General features: G+C 53.4%; 1 protein-coding gene across 1 annotated transcript in view; it reads left to right on the top strand.

Annotated features, from left to right (window-relative positions):
• The window catches only part of SBNO2 (strawberry notch homolog 2), a 107,180-nt gene extending 91,936 nt beyond the window's left edge, over positions 1–15,244 (top strand). The window contains exons 20-32 of the mRNA XM_074939333.1: positions 622–753; positions 1,339–1,474; positions 2,369–2,481; positions 3,324–3,395; positions 4,259–4,367; positions 5,616–5,690; positions 6,075–6,218; positions 7,061–7,155; positions 8,092–8,184; positions 8,681–8,812; positions 9,649–9,725; positions 10,138–10,328; positions 10,996–15,244. Coding sequence (XP_074795434.1) covers positions 622–753; positions 1,339–1,474; positions 2,369–2,481; positions 3,324–3,395; positions 4,259–4,367; positions 5,616–5,690; positions 6,075–6,218; positions 7,061–7,155; positions 8,092–8,184; positions 8,681–8,812; positions 9,649–9,725; positions 10,138–10,328; positions 10,996–11,627 — 2,001 coding nt within the window. The 3' untranslated portion in view covers positions 11,628–15,244. The remainder of the gene's footprint in view (positions 1–621; positions 754–1,338; positions 1,475–2,368; positions 2,482–3,323; positions 3,396–4,258; positions 4,368–5,615; positions 5,691–6,074; positions 6,219–7,060; positions 7,156–8,091; positions 8,185–8,680; positions 8,813–9,648; positions 9,726–10,137; positions 10,329–10,995) is intronic.
• The last annotated feature ends 4,878 nt before the right edge of the window (positions 15,245–20,122 follow it).

Here is a 20,122-nt window from a genome sequence, read left to right as displayed (position 1 = left end):
AGTTTCGCCGACAGAAGCGCTCGTGTCCACAGCTCTCCTGCCGACATAGCTGCGGCTGCTCGTTGAAGGTGGTTAAATTATGTCGACAGGAGAGTTCTCTCCTGTCGGTGTAGGGCGGCTTCACGGGTGATCTTACAGCAACGCAGCTGCATTGGTACAGCTATGGTGCTATAAGATCTCTAGTGTAGACATGGCCTTAGTTCCTCACAGTACCTATCCAGTGTGTGATGGCGAGGTAGCAGGAGCTCCCTGAGGGATGCCCCCCCCTTTATGCTTTTTGCATTATCTTCCTCATCTTGAGGCCCTGGGTTGTAACCCCCTTCTTTCCAACCCAGGACTGGCTAGACCTTCCTACTACTTATTTACTGTGCTCTTGGCACTTCCTTACTGTGATCTTGGACTAGTTACTTCACTGCCTCAGTTTCCCTAATTGTAAAATATAGTCTCCAGGGCAAAAATTCCCTCTGGAAACAGTTTATTGCTCCAGGTCTGGCCAGTACAGACCCCTGCCCAGGTGTCTGCCTTTATATTTACTTCCCAAATGCTCCATTTCACCCTTGTGCCCCCACTCTGTCTGTCTGTCTCATTAATGACCTGTTTCTTCCCTGGCGGGCCATGTAGATGACTGGCCGGAAAGGCCGGGTGGTGAGCAGACCTGACGGCTCCATCATGTATGAGTCCCGGGCTGAGCAGGGCCTCTCCATAGACCACGTTAACCTGAAGGAGAAGGAGCGTTTTATGAGTGGGGAGAAGGTGAGTGAGGCTCTGAACCAGAGACCCCTGCAGCTGCACACTTGAGAAGATGTGGACTGGCATAGTGCTTGTGGGCAGCTACCCCAGACGCATGATGGACCTTGCAGTCACTGCCTTGCCCCAGATGTGTGCGCCTGTCTCTGTCAGTCCCTTTGTGCTTCACCCTAGAAGCCTGGCACTTGACCATTCGCTTTCCAGAGGAGAGCTGGGCGTGACCGTAGAACCTAGAAATGCTGCTCTTGCAGTGGCCAGAGGGGGCACTGCAGAGTGTCCTGTGGGATTGCCTGCCCCAGAGTCTGAACACCCTGCTGGACGTAGGATGGAGGCCAAGGATACAGATCTCTCACATGAGTAGGGCAGAGCACTAGACAGCTGTGCCAATCTCTCAGGCCCATAAAACGAATATGAATTGGGCATACTTGACCTGCTGGGAAGTGACACGGGGGCAGGGAGCCCTCTGTGGATCAGGACGAACTGTATCCTGGGTTTTCTCTGGGCCTGCCCCTGAATGCTTTCCATGTAGCAGTTCTCCCAGATCTCTGGGAATACCATTGCATCTCCTCACTCCTGCTGTGTCTCTCTTAGCTCGTAGCAATAATCTCCGAGGCCTCCAGCTCAGGGATCTCTCTCCAAGCAGACAGGCGGGTGAGGAACCAGAAGCGCCGGGTCCACATGACACTGGAACTGCCCTGGAGTGCAGACCGAGCCATACAACAGTTCGGTGAGCGCCGAACATTCTCAGTCACTTTTTCCCTCTGCTCAGTGGCTACAGAGTATAGTTCTGCCCTGTGATTTTCTAGCCGCCCTGCAAACGAAACACCCGCCTGGCCTTGTTCTGGAGCCACAGGGAGCCCAGTTGTGTTCAGTGGCACAAAGGGCTAGCCCCAGAAACATGGGGCTCATGCAGCCTGCCAGGAGGCCAGTCCAGGCACGAGGCAGCTGTGATCAACTTTCCTTCAGGGAAAGATGCAGCACTGCCTTGGGGCTGGGGTGGGGTGTAGTTGATAAAGAGGGAGGGGTAGCTTATCTGTGGGAGCAGAACACTGAGCTGCTCCCCCCAGATCCTGTTCTGGAGCCCATCTTGGTGCCTAGGGGATACTTGTCAATGGCATAGAACCTTTGAAGGTCTCCAGACTGGAATAACTAGGGGGAAATGAGGGGCTGGACTGGAGTGTCATCTCATGGTGCATCCAGGATTGGGATGCATCGGCAGAGCTGTGTGTGTGAAGCTAGCTTGGCACCCGACTATGCTCTGAGCCTGGGGTGAAGCCAGCCTCTCATCACAAGAGCAGTAGAGGAAATGAATGTACAGCTCCACTTTAAACCTGGAGTGATTTTGTGACTGGCCAACCGGCTGTGATCCTGGAGAGGTCAGGGCAGCAGCCCTGCTCTGGCAGTGCCAGGTGGGAAGGTCTGGCAGCACAAAGCCGATGAGAGAAACTATGTCCCTACTCCCCAGAAGAGAAGCGTTGGATTTGGTTTCAAAGCTGGTAGGTGCTCTAAGGGAAGCTGCTTTAGTCTGTCTGCGTTCCCCACCTCCTTCTCAGCAGCTGTTCCCCATGCTCGTGTCAGCTTCCACATCATTCACCCCCTTTGTACCCACATCTCTCTCCAGGTCGAACCCACCGATCGAACCAGGTCTCTGCTCCGGAGTACGTCTTCCTTATCTCTGAGCTGGCGGGGGAGAGGAGGTTCGCTTCCATTGTTGCCAAACGCTTGGAGAGCCTCGTAAGTGCCCTGGAGGGTGGCTAGAAATAAAACCCATGCTGTCTCTGAACATTTCCGAGTGACTCTGCTTCTGGGGCACCTCTTGTCCCAAATAGAACTCGGATGAGAGATTGCTTCACCCTCGGCTGATGTGCAGCCACCTCTGCTGCAAAACGAGGAAGCTGTTTAACAGCCTGCAGAACAGGAAGTGAAGAATACTCTACGTAATTGGGATGTCAGGGGAATTTCGGGGAGGGATGTAAGTCGGGATGTTGGAATTTCCCAACAGGCAGGAGTTAACACCCATTCTTTTCCAGGAAAGAAATAGGCTCTCTAATGACCCTAAACTATCATTGCCTCGGTTCAGTGTTTCATCATTTTTAATGAATCCATGAGTGTCTCTGAGTGTTAATATACTGGCACCTCGCTGTCTGCCCGTAGCATTTCTTTGTACAGACTTCTGGTGAAACTTGCGCTACTTTTAAACCATCCCTCCCTGATTATTTCCAACGGCTCAAATTAAGGGAAAAACCTACATATGAAAATATAGGTGACATGTAATCTAATCACTGTGTTTAGGTTGAACATCGTGTCTCATTCGCCAGCCGTGTGGCACATGATGCCTCAGGTATCCGGAAGAAAAGTGGCATTTTCCAGACACCAGAGCTGGCTGGTGACAATCTCCAACAATCCCCGCACAAGCAGTTGAGGCTGATCAGATACAGCCCTCTGTCATGGGGTCGCCTTAGGAGTCAGTCTTTAATCAGGGGTTAACTGAGCTTTGTTATGGATGCAGTTGCTTTTCCCCGTGAGTCTCTCCCCAAACCTTTCTGAACAGCTTTGTGCTTTGTCTCTTCTTCTAGGGTGCCTTAACTCACGGAGATAGAAGAGCCACTGAATCCAGGGACCTCAGCAAGTACAACTTTGAGAATAAGGTGACCAGTAGCAATTCTGCATGGTTGTTTAGCGAGCTTAAAATAACCAGTACACCCCTTTGGTAGGACTCTGAGCATGGCGAAGAGCCAGTGCTGGGGCTCACGGATCATGGCAGGTTAGGGATCTGGTCTTGTGAGCACTGGGAACAAAGCTCTTGGTTTTGGCGCAAAATACAAACATACGGAGAGCATAATAAGAGAGCTTTCGAGACCTCGAGCCTTGTAACACCCTGCAGGAAGGAGAGAGGTGCACCCTGGTCTTAAGTACAGGGCAACTGAGGCAGAGATGCTGCATGACTTGCCTACATGCACAAAGGGAATTTGGGTTAGGGCCAGGACCTCCCAAGCTCCCAATAATAGTAATACCCAGCTCTTATGTAACACTTTTCATCAGCAGATCTCAAAGTGTTTTCCAAGGGAGGTCACTATTATCCCCATTTTACAGGTAGGGAAACTGAGACACATAGAGGGGGTGACTTGCCGAAGTTCACCCAGCAAACCAGATCTAGGAAGAGAACCCAGGTCACCTGAGTCCCAGTCCAGTGCCCCATCCACTAGGGCACACTGCCTCTCTCTCCTGTGCTTAGGCCTTGCCTCTCATAGGGCTGGAAGAAGACTCATGGGTGAGACCAGCTACCTGACTAGGGTCTGTACCCGAACACATTAGTTATCCATCAGGTTCTTGATGGACATGCCTCTGGTGGCTGCATCTACTTCAGCATCTGCTAGGATGTCTACGTGCTTCCCATCCATTGCTGGGGAAAGCAACGTCCCAGATCCCTTCTCCACCCCTAAAGTGTGTAGTGAGATCAGAGGACAGAACTGCTCCCCACCCCCATGTGACTGTTCTCTCCTTTCCACAGTACGGGACCAGAGCGCTAGACAGGGTCCTCACCACCATCCTCAACCAGACTAAGAGCAAAGTGCCTCTGCCCAAGTATTACCAGGAACGAGAGGCTGAATTTTTTCAAGGTGAGAACATTAACCGGGGTTTCTACTTGCAAGTGCTTCTTGCTGGCTCAGTTAGTGTGTGGTAGGGATAAATCACTGCCAGGAAAGCTGGAGCGGGCATGCGGAGCCATTCATTGCCCTCGTCCTGGGGGGAGAAGGCACCAAAAGGGCCAACAGGAGGCTGACTTGGACAGCTAGAAACCGAGGCGGGGAGAGGGGCAGCACTCTATGGTAAGTGAGGCAGTGGGGTGAGCCAAGTGGCAGTGCCCCTCCCCAGGCGTGGGAGAAGGCAGAGGTGGGATCTTTTCTTACTGGAGTGTCACAGTTCAGGGCAACTGCACCTGTATTTCACCTTCATGGGCCAGTAAAGGCACCCGTTTTAGACTCCTGGCTGCTACCTCTCTTGGGTAGAGACTCGTGCCTTTCTCCCTCCTGACTGGGGTATGTCCAGGCTTCATAGGTTCCTGCCTACACTGCGAATTCCCCAGCAAGTCGGACTGCCTAGGCAGGCCTGCTTTGCCTTCCCCAGAGAGGCTATAAACAGCGTAATGATTAGCAAATACCACCTCGCCCTTTCTGAGCAAGCACATTTATCCTCAAGGTGAAAGCACAACTGATAAAATCATTAACGTGGTAAAAGACCTTGCACGCCTGCTAATGGGCTTACCCCAACTCCCACTGGTAGGAGTCAGTCCTTCCAGCCCCACACGGGATTTCAAGTCCATAACAGCTGTTAGCTCGGAACAAGCACGCAGATTGTGCAGATCAGTCTGTTCCTTTATGTGGCTTGAGCCTTTGATCTTGTCCTCATGTAACAGGTGATCTGCAGACAATGGCTGTCTCCTCAGGTGTAGCGTCAAAACGGCCAGGCTTTTGCACAGCCAGGGGGTGGGAAACCCGTGTTGCTTGGTTGTCCCCACACTTCATTCTGGTCTGGCACATTTGTTTCCAATAGTCCTTTGACGCTCCTGATACTTCCCAGGGTTTACCTCGGTCACAGCTCGCCCTGGAGAAGTTACACACAGTCCCACCGTAATACATCAATGTCACATTTTTAATACAAGGGACTCGAAAGCTACTTCACCTTACTTCAGTAAGGTTTTGCCAGGAGATAGCCCTCTCTGTCACTGGGGGAGTGGCCATCTCAGCAAGCAGGGGGAGCAGCCCTGCAGCAGGACTGCTGAGATAAGGGGCTTCGTGGCATTGGGGTGGAGGCAACATGACAGCTCACAACCTTCAAGGCACGTGCTTCCCCTTCTGTCATTCTAGAAATGAAACAAGGTCTCATCTCCGTCGGGATCTGCTGCAAGGAGATGAAATACGGCTACGTGTCAGTGGAGAAGGGTAAGCCTGGAATCTTTCCTCCCCGCCCCGCGGAGGGGCAGGCTAAGAGACGCAGTTACCATAGCACACGTTTGCTGCTGTCCTCCTGGCCCACGTCAGACTTGCCCTGTAGCCGACACGGGACACGGCACTTGGGAAGCCGGAGGGAAGCTCTGCAGGTGCTTGGCCCGCAGAAGCCGAGCATCTTTCCCAGTCCTCGGTCTGCAGGGCCCAGCCTGACTACCAGCCAAGCTCTGGGGGCCCAGGCAGTGTTGGATTTCAATGGGTCGCCCTGCCTGCTCTCCTGGAGAAAGCAGAGATGCTCCCCTGCTCTCTGGGGTGGTGGGGGGAGTTGTCACTGAGCTGCTCAGATTCCCTGAGCTGCGCACTCCATTGCTGTTGCAGACTGCTCCATAACCAAGTTCCTGAACCGCATCCTGGGCCTGGAGGTGCACAAGCAGAACATGCTCTTCCAGTACTTCACCGACACCTTCGACCACCTGATTGAGAAGGACAAGAAGGAGGGCAAATACGACATGGGCATCTTAGGTGGGAGAAGGGAGCGGGGGGAAAACTCCTCTCTGCTGGGAGCCCACTGGTGTCGTGTCCCCAGCTGACCATCCCCCGTTGCCACACTCTTCAAACCCAGTCACTTCAATGGCCAGTGGCTTTCTGTGCCAGGTGCTGGGTGTGACCGGGCTGCCTGGTCTGGGCTTCACACTCTGGTGACCCTGCCCCCGGCTGGACGTTCAGATCTAGAGAGGCTGGTGCCCTTCCATGCTATGTGAGCACTTACTGGGGGAGCAGGATTCGAACCCCAGCCTCTCTCCCCCGCCTAGGCTTTCGAGTGCTGGGAGCTTGCCCCTATGCCTCAGCCTATGAGGTGGGTTGCTGGGAGAAGATGTTAGTGCCGTGACTCCACTGGCTAATCCAGGGGAAGGATGCAGTGCTCTGAAGAACTCCGTGCCTGCCCTAAGCTGGAGGGGATGGACACACACAAGGAAGGTGGGGGGCCCTGGCTAGTGATAAGCCTGCGCTGTGTGCTCGCTCACAGGAAGGATGCTCAGGACGGGCTTGGGGGGAACGGCATCCCCAGGTTGAAGCCCCAGACCTTGGTGGGTTTTCTGCAGCAGGACAAAGACTCTCATCTTCCCCTAATAACCCTCCGCCCCCCCCAGCTGCAGGGCCCCTGCCTGATCCCCTGCCCTGCAATGAATGTGAAGGAGTTGTTGCACCATAAGGGTTGTCTGAACCAGTGCAGGGCGCCCAGTGGGCAGTGCTGGGAACCCCAGCAGTAAATGGAGGTGGCCTGGGGGTGTGGCCAGGCTGTGACGTGGAGCTCTGTCACTCACCAGAAGTCTAAGGGCTGTTTCTTTCTGCTGCCTCCACAGACTTAGCTCCCGGCGTGGATGAGATTTACGAGGAGAGCAAGGAGGTTTTCCTGACCCCGGGGCATCCCCAGGACGGGCAGGTGGTGTTCTATAAGGTAAGTGGGGCTAGGTAAGGTCTCTGCCAGGGCAGCCCCATCCATGGGTACCCGGAGCACAAAGCCGCTCTTGGGCAGCCCTTGCTCCAGCTGCTGTTCCTGGCCTGGATCTTGGTCCTCCTTGTCCAGGTGTAGGCTGCGCAGCCATGGGAAGGAGACTCTGTCCCGCACGCTGGTATTGAAGTGGTGCTGGGAGGCCCCAATCAGGAATCAGGGCCTCCTGTGCTAGGTGCTGTACACAGGATCCAAGGAGAGTCCCTGCCTCAGAGAGCTCAGGTGGAGAGTGAGACTGAGAGGGTGGCCTGGAGGGGACAAGGTTACAGCAAAGCTGGCTTTGTTCACACCAGCCAGTCAGCTCATTTCCATCCTAGCACACGGGTACATCAGCAGCCAAAGGGTTCTCTTCCCTGTCTGGGCACAGGAGGCACCTTGGCCAGCCCCAGTTCCCTGAGCTGAGCGAGCTGGCAGATGTTCTTGCTGGGTCTCCAGCCCGGCACTTCCCGGACACTCCCATCCCATGGGGCATGTCTTGGCAGAGATCTCAGTAGCGCTGTGCCCACCCACTCACCTTTACACAGACCCTGCATTCGCCCCGCTTCCCGTCTCTCATCATTCCCATGGCAACAATAGCAATTGCTTCCATGGTAGAGTCACCCCGGGGAAGCACTGGCTGCAATTTAGCAACTAGGACTAGGCACCCACCCAGCACGCACGACCACAGACCACAGCTGCTCTGGTGGGAGGAGAGGCAGCAGGAGCCACAGGCTCACATGGACCAGGTGTACTCTGGCTCTGGCCCCTTGGAAGCTGATGCTGTTCATCTTTAGGGCACAGAGGGGGGTGGAGGTGGGGGGGTGAGAGAGAGTGAGTGTGAGTGAAGGGGACACTCCGACACCTGCCATCCATAAAACAGGAGGCTCTCATTTGTCCTGTTAGATCAGCGTCGACAGAGGCCTGAAGTGGGAGGAGGCTTACGAGAAATCGCTCAAACTAACAGGCACCTACGACGGCTTCTACCTCTCCCACAAGGTGAACTCCCCAGCGCCACCAGGGCTGCTGCCCCACAGGTCTGAGATGGGCTCCAACGGGGGCGTCTGGTTGCTGGCAGTCAGTGAGAGGCCAGCGGCCACGATCGATCCCTTGCTGACCGGTCACCAGGGGCCCAGAAAAGCCTCTGAGGAGCTTAAGTTTCATTTCACCCAGTGCGGGAGGGGGGTTGACTTCAAATGGCCGAGGGTGGAGATTGTAATGGGAGTAACAAAAACAAGCCATCTCAGCTCAGACAGCGCATTCCCCACCATGGAGCAAGCCCAGCTCACAGCAGGAGGAGTGAATGGGGGAGGGTGCAGGCTGGAATTCCCCTGCCCCCAGTGTACGGCCACTGCAGAGCCAGCATCCCCATCAGCCACCCCTCTCTTGGAAGCAGGGGTGCAGAGACACGCTGGAAGCGTGGCCCTTCTGGGGAGGCGCCATGTCCAATCCGCCCATGGCATACACAAGTGTAACAGTGCACCTTTGCCCACAGACACGGGGCTGTAAATACACCTGCCTGCTGGCAGAGCAGGGCCGCGGGAAGAACTTCATCCTCTACAAGCCCAACATCGGCAAGCAGAGCCAGCCCGAAAGCCTCGACAGCCTCTTCAAGAAGTACCGCCAGGTAGGTGGGAGCCCCAGGAACCAGCTGCTGCCCTTCCCCTCCATCCCCCGCAAGGCTAAGCGGGAGGAACACTGCCTGTGCCCCGGCTGCCCTCTGCAGCATGGGAATTGCAGCTGATCAAGGAAACTGTGACTCAACTGCAGACGGGGCAGAGGGAGAGTCCTTGGGGCTGAACGCTCCCCTGGTGCATGGTTCTGTAGGCGCAGATGTAGGGATGGGCTCTGCCTTCCCAGAGACATGCTCAGCAAATCTCCCCCCAGAGCCAGCGTGGGGCTGAGCTGTGACACGTCCATCTGAGTTTTCAGCAGGTCAGTGTTCTTGAGACCCTACGCTGACGCTCAGGAGGGATACGGCAGGCACCTGGAGAGGAGTGCTGATATGAGGGTCTCAGAGTGCATGGCTGCCCTTTGCCAGGGCTGGACGCAGAGTATCAGACTCGACAGATCAGTGCTCTGCTCCCTGCCTGGCAGTGTGTGTCCAGGAGTTGTTTGCTCCCTTGTGTTCAAAGGCTAACACTGTCGTCAGCACAGGCAAAAAAGGAAAATCAACAGGACCTTCCCTTCTTGCCCTTGTCTAGCTGCCATGTGAGCACCTCCGCGTGCCATGCACACTGATCAATGGAGCCTCTCGGCACTCCTGGCAGGAATCGCTGTTCCCAATTTACAGCTGGGGAGACTGAGGCACACGGGTGCTGTGACTTGCCCAAAGTCCCCTCACGTCTGGCAGAGCGGGGGATAGAACCCAGGTGTCCTGACTCCCAGTGCTTGGCCTTAGCCCTCCACCATCCTGAGGAGAGTGGAAAAGTCTAAGTTTGCCTCTGGCTGTGTCCCTTGCAGGTGCCGCCCGAGGAAGCCAAGGAACATTGGGAGAGCAGCTACCTCTTCTCCTTCACGAACTGTAACCACGCCGTCTGGTAAGTGACGCCCAGTGCCAGAGGGCCTGGCCTACTCTGGGCTCCCTGCTGGGGAAGCTCAGAGCCCTGTCTGAACAGGGGTAGCTGCTGCTGTCTCTGGCTCTGCATTAAAGGGTCTTCACTGCCCTGGCTGTGGAGCTGCACTGAGTGTTGGCTGTCTGGGGGCAGACCGTAGCTCTGTGTGACCCTACTCCTTCTGTGAGCTGCTTTGCCCGACCTGTCCCAGTGGTCCCCACTAATACTGCAGGAGCTAGCCCCCTGCTGCCCTGCCTCTGGGGTCAGCCATCCGTGGGGGGAGGGGCATTCTCCTTCCACTCACTCCCAACCCCCAACAAGCCGGGGGAAGGAAGGGGCTGTTCCCAGGGGCAGGGGCTGCTGGTAACTCTTGTTCTCTTCCTCTGCAAACCTGAAGGAACAGAACCTGCAAACTAATCCAAGAGGGAAAGGAGTGTTTCCAGGGCATGCGCCTGCGCCGTTACTACATGCTGTGCGGAGCGCTGCTGCGGGTCTGGAGCAAGATCGCCAGCATCATGTCAGACATCACCAACACCAGCTACCTGCAGATCGTCCGCCTCAAGACCAAGGAGAAGAAAAAACAAGTCGGTGAGTGCAGGGGTCAGCGTGCTGGGCGGCACTGTGGCGGCAGGGAAGGGGAAGGGAGCTGCGTGCTGTGTTCCGGGGGGGTAGGGTTCATGAATTCCCTTCCTTTTCCAAGCAGGGCTCTGCACGTCTCTCTCCTGTCCGGGCAGCTCTGTGATTAAGGAGATCCTGTGGGATGAGAGCAGGAGAAGCATGTAACTGATGGCCCATTCGCTTTGCATGCTCTGGGCCAGGCCTTGACATGGAGCTGGGGATCTGTATCCCTTGCGGGAAGGGGGAGTTAGCCCAGCATTTGGGCATGACCCAAATGGTGCATCCTCTGCTCGGGTCTGGGCTGCCCGGTTTGGGTGTGAGGGCAGTGCAGCCCCACTGCACTCCTGCCCCCTGGCACCCTTCACTGCAGGGACTACTGATGCCATCACACTAGCGCAGTCTGGGAACCCAGCTGTGGACCTCCTGCTCTCTACTCTGCTGCCAAGCCTAGGTGCAGCCCGTTCCTGGGACGGGGCTGCAGCTTGTGATGTAGGCAGTGAAACTGGCAGCCTTGCAGAGGAGGGGCTGAGGGATGCGATTAGCCCAGACACTGGGTCCCACTCCCAGGGCCCCTCACCTCTCCCCTCCCAGGAGCCCATGTGCTTTGGGGGCTGACACAGCATGTTCCATCTCCCAGGGATAAAGATCCCCGAGAGCTGCGTCCATAGGGTGCGGGAGGAGCTGAAGCAGATGGACGAGAATGTGAAGCAGAAGCATAACCGGGCCCTTCTGGCCCAGGACCGGAGCCTGCCGTACTCCATGCCACAGCATGTCCTGCAGCAGCCCCATGACCTCTGCCAGCCTGTGGCCAGGCTCCCCCTGCCCAGACACTCCCTGCACCAGGACGAGATCCTGGACTTGACCTACAGCCCTCCCAGCGACAGCCTCTCCAACCTGGCCTTGCAGCCTGACCCCCTGGGTGCTTTACACTTCCCACCGGAGCCTGTTCTCCAGCCACACCAGCAGCACAGGATGCCCTTGCCTTTCAGCCTTCCTCCTGTCTTAGAAAGCCCGGTCCCAGCCCTGGCGGGGACCGTGCCTCTCAACCCACCCCCACACAACCACTTGCCTCTCCCCCATCCCGACCACCTGCAGACACTGCCACAGCAGCAGCTGCCGCCGGAAGACTTAGCCCAGCAGGAGAGCATCAATTTCAAGGAGGTGCTGGAGGACATGCTGAGGACGCTGTACGTGGCCCCTCAGGACAACACGCTCTCCCAGGAGCGCCAGAGCGTCATCCAGTTCACCAGTCCCTTTGAACACTTCTGAGGGGCCAGCTGAGGGCCAGGGCGGAGCTCAGGCACAGGCACCGTGCCCCTCCCGAGCCTCTCGCCTGCCATCCTTTGGCAGAAGGGCTGGAGTGGAGAGAGCCCTGGCTCTTGTATTGCTTTGCAATGACCCACGTGTGTCAGTTGGGGGGCAGGGGGGATCGCGTATTCCTTACAGCAAAGTTTATTTATATATAATATACAGCCACACATGTATAGAGTTGTACATATCGTGTGTATAAAGGGGGGATGGCAAAGTGCTTTTATCACAGAGCTCAGCTGATCGGGACCCATGTCCTCTGCTGCGGGACGGACCTGCTCAAACAACAGTGCCCAGGTAGGACAGAGAGGAGAGCCACTGACTGCCCCAGCCCCTCCCCACACCCATCTCCACACCGACTACTGAGTTGAAAGGCCGGGATTCCGTCCCTTCCAGGGGAGTGTGCAGCAGCTGCTAACTGCAGCGTCCACAGACGGAAACGTTCTGAGCCCCAAAGCGATCCTGTTACCAGAGCGTCAGTGATGGCGAAAGCCACGGTTCCCAGCCGCTGTGGGCAGCTGAGTGAGTTACCAAAGCTTGGCTGGGTCACCTGGAGCCAGCCTCACACTTGGGCTCTTCCATCCCAGCCCTGGAGCTTGATGCCACTCGAAGCACCAGATTCTTGAGGAAATGGGGGGCTGGCACCTGGGACTAATACAGAGACAGGGACCGAGGGGGGGAATGACAGAAGTCCCAGTGCAGGCTGGGAACCATGGAGCTAAAGCATCCATCTATGTAGGATTGGGTGGGGCCAGCTGAGGAGACATTCATCTGACTGCAGGTCATGTGCTCGCTCTCTGCTCTCCAGTTAGTCCAGCCACCCCTTTGTCTCGGGAGGGGAAACTGACATGCGTTGGGCTGCCCTGACTTCCCCAATGGGTTGGGGAACAACTCTTCTGCACTAACGTGCCCACTTTATCAGTATTCAGCAATGAACTCCTTAGCCCCTGGCCAGCCTTCCTCCCCATCATCCTCTTCTGCCTGATGGCCAGCCTGCACACTCAGCCCCGGGGCTCCTCGTGGTGGCGGCAGCTGCAGCGTGGCCGCGCTTTCCAAGTTTGCTCTATGTGGCATTCTCTCCTGGAGCCAGCTGGCTAGTACTGTTCCAATGGGCTCGTTCGCAGCTGGCCGGCGGGGCCAGGCCTGAGTCTGGGAAAGCAGGAGGGGCCCCATGTCTGGATCTTAAACCTCCAGCACAGGCCACTGTTGATTTCAATGGCTGCCCCATTGAGACCCACTGCCAGGGAAGAGTAAATGGCAAGCGATCCAGGGCCATGCACCAGCTGTGTTTGTGCTCAGCTGTTACAGCCGGCTCCACTTTGAATACCAAAGAGCAAACTCCTGCTTAGCCAACCTAAGCAGAACACCTCCGTAGTCTCTCCAGGGCAAGCCACACCTTGCTCCGCCCACCAGCAGTAGCCCTGAGCAGAAGCACTAAGGCCTGTTGGACCAGTAGCTTGCCAGGCTTTGTGCTGCAGAGGGCTGCTGGCTTTACACAGAACATATGCAATCCAAACAGAGAGCCACACAGAACCTCGACAGCGACACTGCTCCTAGGGCCGTGCACCTGCTTCACGGGAGCTCTGACTTGGGCAGCTCTGTCTTTACTCAGGCAAAGATTTTTGTTGCCGGCTGCGCTGTCACCCTCCTCTCGCTGCCTCAGCCTCCTTTTACTGAGTCGTCGTCCTGGCATTTCTTGGAGCATGCCAAGCATTACGGAGGGGAGGAGGTGTGACCCCAGTGACTGGTGATGCCCCTTTAGCAGGCAGAGCTCCCATTGCCTATCACACACCTTTCCTTGCCTAGTTCTTACCAGACACAGCAAGTCCCTGGGTGGCGTGGCAGGGGGAGATCTGCTGGAGCAGGGCAGTCAGTGGGATCTGCCCAAAGCTGTAAGAGGAGTTAATGGTGGAGTGGGGCGTTCTCGCCCCCTGTGGAGAGAGCCCCAGCCACATGTGGAGATTTTGGTGATTGTCACCTGATCTGCCTCACTGACGAGTTTAGCAACCAGCTGCTGCCCCATGTGACTCAGTTTCCCCTTCTGTAACACAGGGATGTGATATTCCCCAACCTTTCTCAAGTGCTGTGAACTCTAACCCGGTGCAAAGAATTGGTAGCACGTCCTACCTGGGGGACAGGGAAGCACCTAGTCTCCCAAGCCAGTGGACCATGGTCTCCTTATCTTCCCACTTCACTCCCCCTCCTCACCCTGCACATTCTAGTTCCCACTTTCTAGGCCAGTCCAGGTGTGGTCTCCGGTCCTTCATTCTGGGGTCTTGTCTTTTTACACCCTTTGCCTCTTCCCGGCCAGGAAGGAGGAGGAGGTTTATTATTTAGATTGCAGCAGTGCCCATAATATGCTGGGCAGGCCCTGCCATTCCCCCACTTCCCTGGAGATGGGGGGCTTTGCAGGGCCAGTTCTGAGTAGAATTCTAAATATCCTCTATGCCTCCTTGCCTCCGACTAAACACCAAAGATCAGAAAAAATCCCCCCTGAAACTGGAAGCCCAAACTGTAAAGTCCAGATGACATGATCCACTGTTTGGGCAGGGATGCTCCTATCCCTGTTGGTGCGCTGTCCAGATAGTGCATTTCCAACCCCCAGGAATCTCTTTACTTTTGTTCCTAGTTTATCACCTAATTGCACTAACCCACCTCTGCGCTGAGCTGCTGAAGAGCCCTGCATTGTGCTGCGTGTGCACAAGAGTCCTGCCCCGTCTCGTTCCGCTCGTGTGTTCACCCAAATTTGCCAAGGAAGGGGCAATTCCGCCCTGCTGTCCTCTTGTAGGCAGACAGCAAAGATGCCCCTTTCTTGTGATCACAGAAAACATCCCTTTTCCTGTCCTAGGCAGGCCCCTCCCTGGTTCTATCGAATACACTCCCCCGCTCTATTTATAATGCTCCCTGGATTCACGACACTCAGAGAGAATCTTTGAAAATCTTTTATTTCCTTGGAGCCCCTGAGTCCTTATTTAATTTCTGTCTCATTCATTTGGGCAACTGTCAAACTCTCAGCAAAAGTTAAAAAACACACCAAGAAAACCAGTTTCAAACAGGCGTAAACTCAGGAATAATCATCAGGTGCTCTCTTTCTAACCACCCCCACCGGTGGGTCCCCCCCCAAAATATGACCTGGAGTTTTATGTGGTTGTTTTGTTGCTGTTTTAATTCTAAGATATATGCAATTTTTCTCTCCCAATCTCTGAAAAAGACAGGGCACCTTCAAGAAAATACTTCCCCCGCCTGATCCTGTGTTTTTGTCAGGGTTAATAATATGTAACAGTATCTTTTAACTAAATTATTATGCAGTTGTCCTACTGATTGTATGTATTTTTTTAAATGAATCCTTTTCCCTTCCTTACACCTTTTTGTTAGCACTTTTTAATCCGCTTGTTCGTTTGCCTTTGTTTTTCTGTGTGTATTTATAATGAATTGAGATGTATATATGTAAAGAGATTCTTTTTTTTTAGAATATGTGCCTTTGACTAATTCCTAAATTTTCTACTTGCATCAGAAGGATAATTTTTGCATTCTGCTCAGTAAAGATGGAAAGGAAGCCACGCATGAGATCTGTGTAAGTTCCAGCTCTGTGTATGTATGTGTGTATGTGTGTGTGTCTCTGTCTATCTAGATTTATACTCGCCCAAGGCTCACCTCTCTGGAAGCTAGGTTAGGCAACTGGAGACCACCAGGGTGATGGACAAATTTATAAAAATCTTGGGGTGAGACTTGATGGTGGATTTGATTTATGCTCCTGTGTCCCGTGATTTTGAAAAACCCTCCCCAGGTTGATGCATGGGTTACTAACCCTAGATGAGTCTCTTGATGACAGCCAGCCCTAGAGCTCCAGGATCTAAGACCTTGTCTACACTGGGGACGACGCTATTTATCTCCACTGCTGATAGCAAGGGGGGAGCCCTACTGCGGTCAATTGACTAAATTATATGGGGCTTAAGACACCAGAGGCGACGGTAAGCTTACCTCCCCTTGGGCTCCTAGAGCTGCTATCGCCTAGTGTGGACAAGTCTTAAAACCAAACCAAGCCTTAGTGGCAGGAGACCCTCGTGTCGCTCAGTGTACAATTAGAGCTGCATTACCTTGAATCAGTAGTGAGAGCGGAAGTGGGTTGACTGTATTGGGAGGAGGGGGTGGGATTCTACTCTGCAAAAATTCCCGGAGCCTGCTCCCAGCCTGTCCACGCTCATGGAAACAATTCCTGCACACGTACACACATCCCCCAGCGTCTTCAGCATCAGTTCTCTGATCATTAGTGACTTTTTTCCCCCCTGTGCCATGTCTCTCTGTTCAGGGTACCTGCATTTGTATTTTTCTCACGTTCCACCAAGGGCACCCACCCTTGGCTCCTCAGCCGTCACCTCTTAGGCAGAGACCCGTGTCTCTCTCCCACCTGACCGGGATTTTCCAGGCTGTACAGTTCACTGCCTACATTATGAATTCCCCAGCAAGTCCGACTGCCTAAAAGGCCAACGTCTCTGCTTTGCCTTCTCCGCACAGCTATAAACAGCATAATTTCCCACAGTTAGACTGTACCCCCCAGCTCTTCTAAGCACATTTATTCTCAAGGTGAAAACATATGAGAGAAAACACATTAACACAAGAAAAGAACCTAACTGCCTACTAATAAGCTCACCAGAGATCACCCCAACTCCACCCAGGGCTCTGGCAGGAGTCTGTCCTTCACACCCCACATGGGGTTTTCTGTAGTTACATGTTCATAACACCTTTTGCGCAGAACAAGAACCCTCATGAATTTGAGTCTCCCTCCTTTATACAGTCTGGGCCTTTGCTTCGCAGAGACCATGCATAGATAATCAGCCAGACAGTATTTCTCTCCCCAGGGCGTAGCTTCAAAAGATGGAGTGTGGAAGTGAGAATTTGTACTCCCCTTCTGCCAGGTATTTCCTTTGGTGGTCCTGCAAGTTCTTTCTGGTCTGGCACATTGTTTCAAATAGTCCTTCGAAGTTCATGCCACATCCCAGTGCTTACACTGGCCATGTCTCCCCTTTAGAGAATTTACACACAATCCCACAGCCATACATAAATGTTGCTTTCATAATATCATGGACTCCAAAGCTACTTAACCTTAATTGAATAAAATCTCCCAAAGCTGTTTCAGGAAATTACCGTATCTGTCACACCATGTTTATATCCAGCACCTCCATAAGGAGTTGATGGCACAATCCTCTGAATAAGAGACTCTCCACCCTGGGCTGGGGAAATCATGCTGGCAGCCACTATGTTTGGTACATGGTAGCTGGCTGTATGGCTTCCGAAAGGACACAGAAAGAAAAGGAGTACTTCTGGCACCTTAGAGACTAACCAATTTATTTGATCATAAGCTTTCGTGAGCTACACTTCGTGGGATGCATACTGTGGAAACTGCAGAAGACATTATATACACAGAGACCATGAAACAATACCTGCTCCCATCCCACTCTCCTGCTGGTAATAGCTTATCTAAAGTGATCACTCTCCTTACAATGTGTATGATAAAAAGCACACAGAGAGAACACCCCTCCCAAGTGCTCTGAATGCTGCTCTTGCTGTCTCACCTGCGAGGAGGCTCCAGCCTGTTTGCCTTGGCTATGCTGGGTGCTATTTGATGAGTCCTTGTGACTGTTACCATCACAGTATGCTGCAGATTTAGCACCTCCCATTAAGGGGAATGCAGCTCTTGTAAACAAGGTAGCAAAGTTCCCTTGCAGTGCAAATCTGCCACTAATCCCTCCAGAGCTCTGCTGTGTCAACTCAGCCAGGCCCGTGTACTATGGATTCCCCTCCCTGGGCAGAGCATAGGGGTGTCACAGCACCCAGCCTCCAGCATGGTCACAACTAATGTCATGGCATCAATGATTCTCTTGTCCAGGGTATCAATCCTGCTTAATCTCTGCTGTCCTATCCCAGTAGGGAAACGGCCTGGCAAAAGCTTGTTGCTGAAATGTGCTTCCTTTTGCACAGCGCTGGTCTCTCAGCCTGGGAGCTTTTGCCTTACACAACAGGGCCTCTCTTGGGCCTGAGAGGGGCCTATTGGAGTATGTCCGGCAGCACGCTTTCCTGGCCATGCCCTCTTCAGTCGTTGGCTTCTCTGCTGTGTCTGCCCACTCCACTGGTGTTGATTGTTGTGGGGTGTTCATCCATGGGGCTCATTCTCATTTCAGCAGTCAGACAAGTAGAGTTCAGGTAAGGAAATCCCCACAGAACCCAAACCTGTGGGAGTGGGGGATGGAGTTCCTGACCCCTGTGCCAATAGAAGCAGCAAGGGTCTGAGTCAGAGCTGGCTTCTATTGGCTGTTGCCTTCCCCCTTAGCAAGTCCCTAGGTGAAGATGGGCCCTCCTTGCCCAGTGGTGCTGCTCTAAGTCTCCTCTCCCAGCAATCGTTTGTGGGGGAGAGAGGTGGATGCTTGTCACTACATCTTTTCAGTAGCCCTGTAGCGAAGCAAAGGAGACACTAGTGGGCAGTTAGAAGTGAAGAACTAGACTCGACATGCCTGGCCTTGCTGATCTCAATCCTCTCCCCTTTTAGTTTATTTCCATCCAATGAGTTGTTTGCAGAGCACAAAGGTGCCTGCTGCCATGTATCGATGTTTCTCAGCGGTGCACGTCAGCTTCTCTTGGTAGAGAATGAGATTACCTACCTCCATCCCCTTTCTAAAGCACTGAGCTGTAGAAAGGGGGAAGCACTGTAAAGCCCAGTTGGTTTACAATGGGCCATTGCAGACAAGTTCTCCAGACAGTTACTGCTGAGACCAGGTCCTAGCTGCTTTAGATATTTCTGTGCACATATACTCCTCCCAGCTAGGCAGGACTCCTACTCTGGTGCTGCAGATATATTTAATTGCATCTGTAAATCAGCTTATTCTCATACATTTTTCATTGTTAGTTAATTGCTTCTGGCTTTAACTCATGCTGTTGGGTATTCAGTACCTTTTCATCATCTTTTTACCAGTTACCTTCCTTGCTCTCCTCCTGCTCCCTGTCATCACAGTTATTAAGCTACTCTTACCAAAAAGGAAAGAAGTTGAACTCTCTAGAACCACACAACACATTTCCTTAGCCAGGGGCCTGCACCCCTCCTGCCCCTTAAGAGGGAGTCATTAGCTGAATAAGAGCTCACTGTGGCCAAAAGAGCTAATGCAATCCTGGGCTGCGTAACTGGGGGAATCTCAAGTAGGAGTGGAGAGGTTATTTTACCTCTGTTTTTGGAACTGGTGTGACAGCTGCTGGAATGCAGTGTCCAATTCTGGTGTCTACAATTCAGGGATATGGGTAATTGGAGATTGATCCAAGAGCCATGTGAATAACTAAAAGGTTAGAAAACTGACTCTAGTGACAGCTGGAAGATGCTCCCCTCTTTAGTTTAATGAAGAGAAAGTTCAGGGCTGACATGATTATAGTCTAAAAGTACCTGCAGAGGGAACAAGTAGGTAAAACAGGGCTCTTCAATTTAGCAAAGGAAGGTATAATGCCATCTAATGACTGGCAGTTGGTGCTAGACAAGTTCAGACTGGAAATAAGGTAATATAACAGTGAGTAATTAACCACTGAAACACTACTGAAGAGTTGTGGTGAATTGTCCATCACAGAATTTAAGTGAAAACCAGATGTTTCTCTAAAAGATCTGCTGTAGGAATTACTCAAGAAAGTTCTCTGGCCTGTGTTACACAAGGTCTGATCACAATGGTCCCTTCTAGCCTCAGAATCCATAAACCCCCCCTGAAGCCATTTTACAATACACCTCCAGGCCAGTGCAAGACTCACCCAGGTGGGGTTGTTCATGATGCTGTATCATACTAGTTAATTAGGGTTGTGCATGCAGCAGGGCCATCCCATTACCTGCCACACCCTGGCTCATGGCACACTTCCTACAAGTGAGGGTGCAGGCTGGGGCAGTGGTCAGACATCATGGGTCTTCAGTCTGTCTCCCCCCACCCCTGGGTTTGTTTCACCAGGGAAAGGGGTGTAGGTAGGAGCCTTTAACCTCGCCCTCATGCCCATCCTTCCACCCAGGGGGGCTGCCTCACTACTACAGCAATGTAAGTTGCTGCAGCTGGCTTGCCTGCCTGGCTTGACAGGTTGGGGAGGTTTCTTTAAGCACATTTGTCTCTTGGGGGGAGATCCCAACCCTCTGGCTTCTTTACACTTAACCCTTTAGAGACAGGCTCCTGCAGCATGGCAGGGTAAGAATTTGGTATGCTGCAGATCCAGCTCTATTGAACAGAGTTTTGACATTTGCATTCAGATCAAGCAACTAGATTCACAGCTGGTGTGAAATCACCATCAGGTGACAGAGCAGCTGGCCTAGTGCTGACAGCCACAGTACCTGACAGGGAGGAGGCCTGCAGGCAGCCCAGCTAGTCACACCCCTGCTGTAGCTGAACTGCCAAAAGATGTTGCCTTTGCCTGGTTAGGGAATCTATAAAAATAGCTCCACGGAA

The sequence above is a fragment of the Natator depressus genome, chromosome 25, assembly GCF_965152275.1.
Source record: "Natator depressus isolate rNatDep1 chromosome 25, rNatDep2.hap1, whole genome shotgun sequence".
Classification (NCBI taxonomy): Eukaryota; Metazoa; Chordata; order Testudines; family Cheloniidae; genus Natator; species Natator depressus.
Note: the sequence above shows the minus strand (reverse complement) of the source record. Positions and strands in the feature narration are given on the sequence as shown.